General features: G+C 45.5%; 1 protein-coding gene across 1 annotated transcript; it reads left to right on the forward strand.

Annotated features, from left to right (window-relative positions):
* Positions 1 to 225: 225 nt before the first annotated feature.
* On the forward strand, positions 226 to 1,074 carry LOC306773280 (transmembrane protein 19-like). The gene is made up of 2 exons (XM_079263051.1): positions 226 to 591; positions 664 to 1,074. The coding sequence occupies exons 1-2, from the start codon at positions 459 to 461 to the stop codon at positions 822 to 824; spliced, it is 294 nt and encodes a 97-aa protein (XP_079119177.1). The 5' UTR covers positions 226 to 458; the 3' UTR covers positions 825 to 1,074.
* The last annotated feature ends 8,208 nt before the right edge of the window (positions 1,075 to 9,282 follow it).

Consider the following 9,282-nt stretch of genomic DNA (forward strand, 5'->3'; position numbering starts at 1 on the left):
CAAATGGAAGAACTTACAGGAGGAGGTCCCAAGCCCGGGTAGATGCAGAGGGTTGCATCAGGAAGGGCATCCGGCGTAAAACATTTGCCAATTCATCCGTGTGATGATTTGCTGTGGCGACCTCTTCAGCAGGACAAGCCGAAAGGGCAACAACTGAGAGACTGCAGTGGATCACAGCTACTGATACCAAAGGGAATTGAACCCAAACTCCTACATAGTGTCAGTCATTTGTATGATATGGTTTGGAGCACAGATTCCACTTTAGTTTATCTTTTAAACACTAATTGTACCAGTTGACCTGCAGAGATCAGTCATGAAGAGAAACATGTGGTTTCAGCTTTTCTCTGCAGGGTTCCTTCATCCTGATCTGTTTCCCTGCAGGAACGAATGGAGGTGTCACTCCTGTTGGACTGGTCGCCAGCTTCCTGGGTGGGGCTGCGGTGGGCCTGGCTTACTTTATGACACAGCTTCTAATGGTCAGCAACCTTCACCTGGCAGACCCCCAGTGGCCGGTTATCTTGTACGGGGGTGTCGCCGGACTGCTGGGGTCCATCCTGGACTCCTTCCTGGGAGCTCACATGCAGTACTCAGGTAGGAACCAGAGTCAGATTGCTGATGGTCACAGCAGTGACTGCAAACTAACCGTCTCTTCTGCATTTCCAGGCTTCGACTCCAGCATCGGGAAGGTGGTGAGTTATGAGTCCGCCACCACCAGGAGGATCTGCGGGAAGCCCATCCTGGACAACAATGCAGTCAACCTGTTTTCCTCTGTCCTCATTGCTCTCTTTCTGCCCGGGATGGCCTGGGGAATGTGGCCACAGTAGATGGAAACAACTGAGACTTGACACTGACTGGTCACACCAACATGGCAGGGTGACTCTGTGCTACGGAACCTGCTTCATAGGTTGTCATCATGAGAAAAACGTGTGGAACAAACCTTCAAATAAAACATTTAACACTTGTAGCACCTTGCATCAAACGTCATGAAATGTCTGTAGGAGAAGCAGCAGCAGCAGAATTACACACTGTAGTAATTTACGTTTTTGAAGGAGGTCCAGTGGTTTAATAAACTTTACTGCTACACCTGTGTATTTGGTCCAGTGCATGAGATAAAATGTGTCATATGAGATGTTTTGTGTCTAAGTTGTGACAGCTTAACACTTTAGCAGATAGTTGCAAAGGCAACTTTCTAATGCAGAAAGTAGTTTGCTGGTCAGTAAATCTCAACCATAAAATCATGAACTTGGACAATTTCTTTCTCAGGTTTACAGCAGATATTGTGTTATACCAGCAGGTTGCCAGTGCATGTAGTGGATGACAGAGCCCCCTCTGCTGGAACAATAGGCAAATTAATAACCACGGTTCGGACCACTGTAATGATTTGTCCTTACCACCAGAGGGCGACTAGCTGAGTGGCTCCCACCGCTGTAATGATTTGTCCTTACCACTAGGGGGCGACCAGCTGAGTGGTGAAAATAGTAGTCTGGACCAGACCACTATTTTCACAACACCCCCCTCTCGCCGGATGTCCTGCAGGAACAGCTCGAACTGGTAACCACAAGCTCAATTGGCTGGAACACCTGGGATCTAACATTATGACAAAGTACATCAGTTTTCATGTCAAATGCACAAAATGAAGAAGATACAGTAGCTAGTTCAAACCCTGCTTCTTTCTGGAACCTTAATTCTAACCGGTCCCATGCAGAACCATAAAGGCCTCTTTTATGCAGGACCAGCAGAGGAAAGGGTCCTCGCTTGTCTTTGTGTTTAATCTCTTATTCTTTAGAAACATCCATTGTTTGTAAAAATTCTTTTAAAAAGAATCAAAAAATATTTTATTGTATCATTCATCTCCCTTTTAGTTGTTTTATTGTCTTGTGTTGCTGTTAATGTACAGTATTCTGTAAAACTGTGGTTGTTGATGATGCATTCATGCCATCACGTTTAATCAGTCTTTTCTTGGGCAGACATCTTGCGTCTGCAGTGCCGGTTAAGAGGTAAAAACAGGGACAGAACTGCAACATGATGGACTGTGTAAGAAGGTGAGTTTGCTGTCTGTGTGAGGACGATGTAGTGGAACATCACATCTTCATCCTGCTGAGAAGAGGCTGATTTAAAACAGGAAAGATCGGTTTTTCTTCATCCTCGTGTGAAACAGTAAGAATGAGAACTGTTGGAGGGTTAACGAACATTGGAAAAAAGTCAGAAAGGCAGAAGAAGAGTCTACATGAGGGAAAGTTGGAAATAAATGTGTTTGAAGGGAGAGATACTATGCTCAGAGATATCAGTCATTTGTATGATTCCTTACATGATTCACAAGTTCTGATCCTCTACTATCTGTAGGTGTTCCTCAGGGGTTTATTTTTGGCACAAACCGAGCGGCAAACTCAGGTGATTAAAAGTGAAGTCTATGAAGTGTCAAACATTGCAGTAAGTCTCTCATCCGCTAGGGGGCTCCACAACAAATTCCAATAGACTCTCATGTTAAAAAGATTAACTACACAGCAGAAATAAACGTTTACAGCCTGGTACAGACAACCATTTTAGGGTTAATAGGTCAAGTGTAACTTCTTGAAAACTGTGGGTGGAGTCATTTTTTTCATAGCTCCTCCATTTAGAAGAACAGAAACATGAAGGTAGAAAACCTCCGAAATGGACAGACCTCATGTATAAGTCATTAGCACAGTGGTAAGAATATGGGGGCTGCATACCTGGAGTGTCTTCAGCTATGACATCTAATCTTCTAGCAGTAAAACTTCAGAACTTTGGATGGCCATTGAAAGAGTGAGAGCTGCTCCAAAGACAGAAAAGGCACATGAGAGGATAGCTCAGGCTGATGAAGAACTGGCTAAAGTTCATCCAGCTGCAGGTTCAGCTACTTGTTAGGGAGGAAGTAAACTCTGAGCTTGCATCTCCAAGAAAAATAAAGGCAGTAGAGAGGTTGCAATTCTTCTTGCTTTAAAAGTTTCTTGCTGGGTCAGAGCCAAATTAAAAAAAAGAGTGAAAGTGTTCATAGTGAATCTGCTACAAACAAGGAGCAATAGCTCAGGCTGGTGGGAGGAATCTTTGGTGTAGACAAGCTGGGTGCAAATCTTATAATTAAACGCGTCAGTTTTCAGGTCCACTGACCAAAGTAAAAAAGATCAAGGCACCAGCAGTAAGAGTTCTCAGTAGCATGGTGGGATTGACAGAGGACTGTTGTGGTGAAGTGGCAAGTTCAAATCTTGTCTGTTGCTGCCATAAAAATAGTTTCTACCCTTGTTTTATTCTGATGGGTGTGTATTTGCAGACTTCATCTGGCTGGAAGAAGTACTAGCAGGCCTTAATGTCCTGCGGGAGGCAGCTGATGGATATCGACAGACCAAGCGGAACGCGGCTTTGCTGGTCAGTTAGGCAAAAACTTGGGGGTGGGAGGAGTTTGGCGAGTTAAACTTGAGATATTGCAGGTCAGTGGAAGGAATAATTTGAGGACTTGCTCAATTCTACCAACACATCTTCTGACAAGGAAGCCGACTCAGGGGTGGGCTTGCCTATTACCGGGGCTGAGGTCGTTGAGGTGGTTAAAAAGCTTCTCGTGGCAGGGGGTGGGTGGAGAAAGAAATCTGCTGATGGGGTCAGAAATGTAGCTTGTTTCCACTGAGAAGCTGAAATGTGCCTCACCTGGAAGACAAACTGCAGTTTGAGTCCGTTCATGTAACTTCTAAGGAGACAAACCAAATCCATCGTGGGACAGAAGCAGCATTACTCACATGGCCTTCTGCTGCCATGTGATTGGCTGGTTAGATATGACATCCAACTTGTTTTTAGGAGAAAATCTTTAATGCGAATCTGAATACGTTCTGTCCAGCGTGTCCAGTTGGAGCTCGCTCTCCCTGCAGTAATCGCAGTAAAAATAAAGAGTCTACTTGGTAACAGGACCTGTACCTGTGACGCAGGTTTCAGGGTTACAGCCTGCGAGCTGCTCAGCATTGGGTTCTTTGGACCTACCTGTAAAGGTGAGCAGCAGGCTGAGTGTGTGTGCAGCATCTGATCTGGATCTCAGCATCCTGTCTGTGTTCCAGCCTATAACAGCTCTAAGACTAGATCATGTGACGACAGGTGGAAAGGAACCATACAGAGCTTCCGTGAGGAAGTATGAACGGGACACAAATGTGACATCGAGCAGAGTGAGTATCGCTCTGATAACACTGGGATAAGGTCCAACATGGCCACCTACCATCTATGTGTTTGCTCACGTCCTCAGAATCACAAGCTACAGTATTCCAGTAACCAGTAGGGGACAGCAGAAGAACATCAATCCCCTGTGCAGCCCGACATATTACCTCGCTGACGGCTGAGTAATCTGGTTCAGGGGTGACTCACTTGGTTTACAGGTGACTCCTCTATAGGTGAAGTGATGATGACTGACAGTGTCTCCAGATGAGGCGTTCTAGTCTTCGCCACCCTGTTATCCCAAAGCTGTCTGTAAGGAAAACAACACCTGTGTATGTCGGCCATTTTGTAGGAGACAGATACACCTGTATAGAAACGAACTGAGTGCTTCCATGTAAATCTGTTTCACAAGGTTTACAATTTATCATCATACAATGTATGATGATATTCAGTGCAGAACTAAACAATGTTTGAGACATGTTTTACAATTTTAGAAGAGAGGCCAGCTCGTAGTTAGCTTCCACAGTGCTAGCAGTTAGCCTTTCCAATGCAAGCAGTCAGTCCTAATGTGAATGTGAGACACCTGAAGTGCCGCTGATGTCTCTGCAGTGGTGGATCCCTGCACAGTCTGGAAAGGCGGTTGTGCTAAAGAGGCTAAATGAGGTGAAATTGTGAGTGTGTGTGTGTTTGTGTGTGCGTGTGTGTGTGTGTGAGTGTGTGTGTGTGTGTGTGTGTGAGTGTGTGTGTGCGGGCATGTGTGTACATGTGTGCAGGGTAAAAAGAAGTGTACATGTGAGGACTACTCTGGAGACAGACTGTTGTGTAAGGTTAAGCAAGTACCAATCAGCTGCTGTCTCCAGGACAATGACCAGTGCCATCCGGATACTAAAGGTACCGACCTCCATTTTGAAGGTAAAAACACAACAATATCCTGAAGGGAGGGGCCTGTATTTGCACATTCTATGAGCCCCCAGTTCTCATCCAGGGAGCATGTCGGGGACTTCCTCCAGTTTTCCTACAGAGATCAGGTCTGAGTCCACCTCTGGTTCTCGTCCCTGGAACAAGTTCTGGCCCATCTCCGGTTCTCATCTTGGAAGCAGGTCCAGGCCTACGTCAGGTTCTCTTCCCATGGTACATCCAACATGAACAAGAACTGGATCAGGTACAAGGAAATACCTCAGGTTCCATGACAAGGTCCTGCACTGGAAATGTCTATTTTTCCCTTTGGGACCTGTTGTCTCCCCGAACCAGGAAGAAAATGTATCGATGTGAGACCGCCCGACTGTTAGCTTAGCAGTGTGTGTAAAATCCCTCCCGTGGTGTGTTTGTGTGCAGATGCGACTGTAGGATTTTTCCACCACCGTTCAAAGCTTGGTCATTCCAAGCTGACCTATGCTGCAGCTCAGCAGGCCTGCATGATGCAGGAGGGCAGCCTGGCTACTAACACTCAGCAAGTCAGTGAACACTTCCCACAGAGTCCTGACCAGAACCAGCAGGAGAGATCATATTTCTCCAGTTTTAGCCTCTCTTCATTGGCTGCCTGTTGAATCTAGAATAGAATTTAAAATCCTTCTCTTTGCATACAAAGCTCTCCACAACCCGGCACCACTATATATCAAAGACCTCATTGTTCCTTATATACCAAGCAGAGTACTTCGTTCGCAGACTGCAGGCTTACTTGTGGTTCCTAGAGTCTCAAAGAGCCGAGCAGGAGGCAGAGCCTTTGGTTATCAGGCCCCTCTCTTATGGAATAAGCTCCCAGTTAGTGTTAGGGAAGCAGACACCCTCCCCACCTTTAAGACTAGGCTGAAGACTTATCTTTTTGATAAGTCCTATAGCTAGGGATGGTTAGCATCCCTTAGTTATGCTGCTATAGGTTTAGACTGCTGAGGGACATTTCCTGATACACTGAGCTTCTTTCTTTTTCTCTTTATCTCTTTCTTTTACTGCCCCCCCCCCCCCATAACAGTGTTGCATCATTAACATGTATGTCTCCTGTCTCAGCAGGTCTCCCTGGCCGGGAGTAGCAGTTCCTGTTGTCTGTTGTCTTTCTGTCCTCTTCCCCCCACACAGCAGAGGCAGATGGCTGCCTGTCCTGAGCCGGGTTCTGCCGGAGGTTTCCTTCCTGTTAAAAGGGAGTTTTTTCCTTCCCACTGTTGCCAGACTGCTTGCTCAGGATGGGAGATTGAGTTGGACTCAACTCAATCTGTTGAGATTGAGTTGGACTCAACTCAATCTGTTGGTTTCCTTATATAGGCTATTATGAATTGGCCTTCATTATGTTTTCCCCTCTGTCTGTAAAGCGTCTTGAGATGGCATTGCCGTGATTTGACGCTATATAAATAAAGTTGAATTGAATTGAATTGAATTGAATTGAATTGAATTGAATTGAATTGAATTGAATTGAATTGAATTGAAATTGATCGATTTTCTTTGGCTGGGCCGAATTTGTTGATCCAGTCTCCTGCAGTTCTATTTCCTGCACAGGGCAGGCAGAACATGTGTGCTGGTGGCTGGCTGGACCAGGCCCAGGTGGCGTACCCCACCACCTACTCAAACACCAACTGTGGATTTGGAAACATTGGCATCATGGACAGTTAGTCCACAATAACCTGAGACTTGGGACACCTTCTGCTACTGGATCAAAGGTGAGATAAAGATCCATGGATGGATGGATGGATTGATGGCTGGATGGATGGATGGATTTTCATTGATGATAGATCATCATCTCATTTTGATCCAACATGGAAAAGAACTGGATCAGGTGGATGGAGACACTTCCATGCACTTGATCCAGTGATGGTGAGATTTGTTCAGTTTTTCAGAACTTTGGTTTTCAAAACTTTGGTTCTGAAGAACTGACTCGTTTCTCCTCCTCAGGCATCTTGCTACATTAAATTGGATCATCCATGTCCTTCAGGGACCTTTTAAAGCCCCACCCTCCACCAGGAGGTGAGTGATGTCATGTCATAGTGATGTCATAGTGTTTTTAAGCTTCTGAGTCTGACGTGGCACCACATAGGATGTGCAGATGCTGGCGGCGCTGTGGTGCGGTGGGGGTGGTGCTGCTGGTGGTCCTGGTGGTCTTTGTTGGGTATCACTTCCACCAACGCAACACCAAATCCTTCCACCTCCACGACTTCAAGGTGAGTTTGTTTATATGTTTATATGTTTACATGTTTACAAGTTTAGGCCTGGGATATAGACTGATCCAAGGTCCGTTTTGAGTGTGGCGCCACTTTGTGGCGGAGCCACTGTTACCGTAGCAACCTGGTTTTTGCTGCCATCTGCAGATGCAGACAGCAGAATGGACGTCTGGGCTGAAGACGTTAGACTGGCCCAACATTACAGATGAAAATATTTTATCATGATTTTCATTTGTTTTCATTAGTTAGTCACAATTTTTAGAATATTACAGTAATCTGATTACTCCTGTTATCAGGTTTTGTCAAAGCGCTAATTGTGTTCATCTTGGATGTAGCAGGAGGAAGATGGCGAGAATGTAGCAGCAACTCCAGCACCTCTAGTATAATATATCTCTAATCCAGTTAACAAATCCGGTCCAGAACCAACGGCGTCCGTGAAAGCTGCTGCCACAGTGAGTTAGACTGGTGTTCAGACCAGAACCTCAGACCGGACCCAGCTGCAACTCCATTCTGGTTTTCCTTCCAGAGCAGATCCCATCAAGCTGAACCAGCGGTGCGTTCAGGAGCTGAAGTAAAAACAAGATGCAGCATTTCCAGACAGACAGATTAAAGCATCATGTAACCAGCAAAAGATTTCTGTCTTTAAAACCTGGAGAAAGTTTTCTGCGTGGTAATAAAACCCTTTCAGTCTGATCATAAAGCTGCTGTTTGCCCTTATCTGTCATTTGACCCATCGCCACGACAACAGGGCGAAATGGACGTTCCCCTGGCCACTGGGGTTTTGTGTCTACATGTGAAAGCATCTTGAAGGAACAGAATAAAACAGTCCTAAACTGGAGGGAATGCTGGAGAAAAGTAAAGATAATGGTTTCATAATTCTCATTATTTTCTTCTTATTACCTTTGTAAGTCTTTTCTGTGATGGTGTGAACATGACTGCTTCTGCTGAACCCCGCCTGCTTCCTGGCAGTGGTGACGTCCATCCTGTGTCCACCAGATCAAGCTTTTTACGTTTTTCATCCTGGTCTATCAGGATCTTAATCTGATTCTGAGAAATTCTTTTTTTTTTTCTTTCTTCTTCCTGCTGCCCATCATGAAAATGACACTGATGAATATTTATTAGGGCGTCAGCTGATCGCTGGTTCGATTCCTGATCAGTACCAGAGAATCCCCTTTTATGCTGGACCATCCAAGGGAAGGGTCCTTGCTCGTCTCTTTGGTTCCTAAAAGGACATATCTGCTACATAGGCGACGAGTTGTAGAGCTGCTACAGCAGATAGATAGCTCCCTTGGAAGCTCATCTGCTCTTCATATGGAATGCACTGGTTCTCGTCCACCTTCAGTCAACCTGAACACTAGTTTTAATGCTCATCTCTTTGGGTCCTAAATGGACGCTTCTACGCTACATAGCCAGCGAGTTGTGAAAATACAACACCAGATAGATAGCTCACTAAGAAGCTCATCTGCTTCTCTTGCAGGTAACACTGGTTCGCTTCTGCCTCAGTAAACCTGAAGGTTATCTTTAGTGCTCTGTCATCAGAGGGATGGCTTCTTACTGATTGCTTTAGGCCATAAAAGGACGTTTCTACACTACATAGGTGCCAAGTTGTAGAGTTCCTCCAGTAGATAGATAGCTCACTTAGAAGCTCATCTGTGTCCCTTGTGGGAAGCGCTGGTTTGTTTCCACCTTAGGGCGCTCTGCCACTATGCCCCCAGGGCTAAGTGGCAGGGTGTAGTAGTGATCAGGCTTGGGGACCTAGGGCCTCTTTAGTAGAGTGGACCTAAAGTAGGAGAGTGGTAGGTAGTCCAGGTGCTGTAGACTAGCATGAAAGGATCAATAGGAAGTAGGCAGATACAGGTAGGTCTACAGAGAGTACTAGATGAATATAGATAGGAGGTAGAAAGGTACAAAGAGAGTTTGAAGATAGGCAGTAGCTGCAGAGCTAGGAGAGAAGAGAGGCTGAAAAAAGATCATCCAATGCAGA

Source organism: Telmatherina bonti (assembly GCF_933228915.1).
Source record: "Telmatherina bonti genome assembly, chromosome: 23".
Taxonomy (NCBI): domain Eukaryota; kingdom Metazoa; phylum Chordata; class Actinopteri; order Atheriniformes; family Telmatherinidae; genus Telmatherina; species Telmatherina bonti.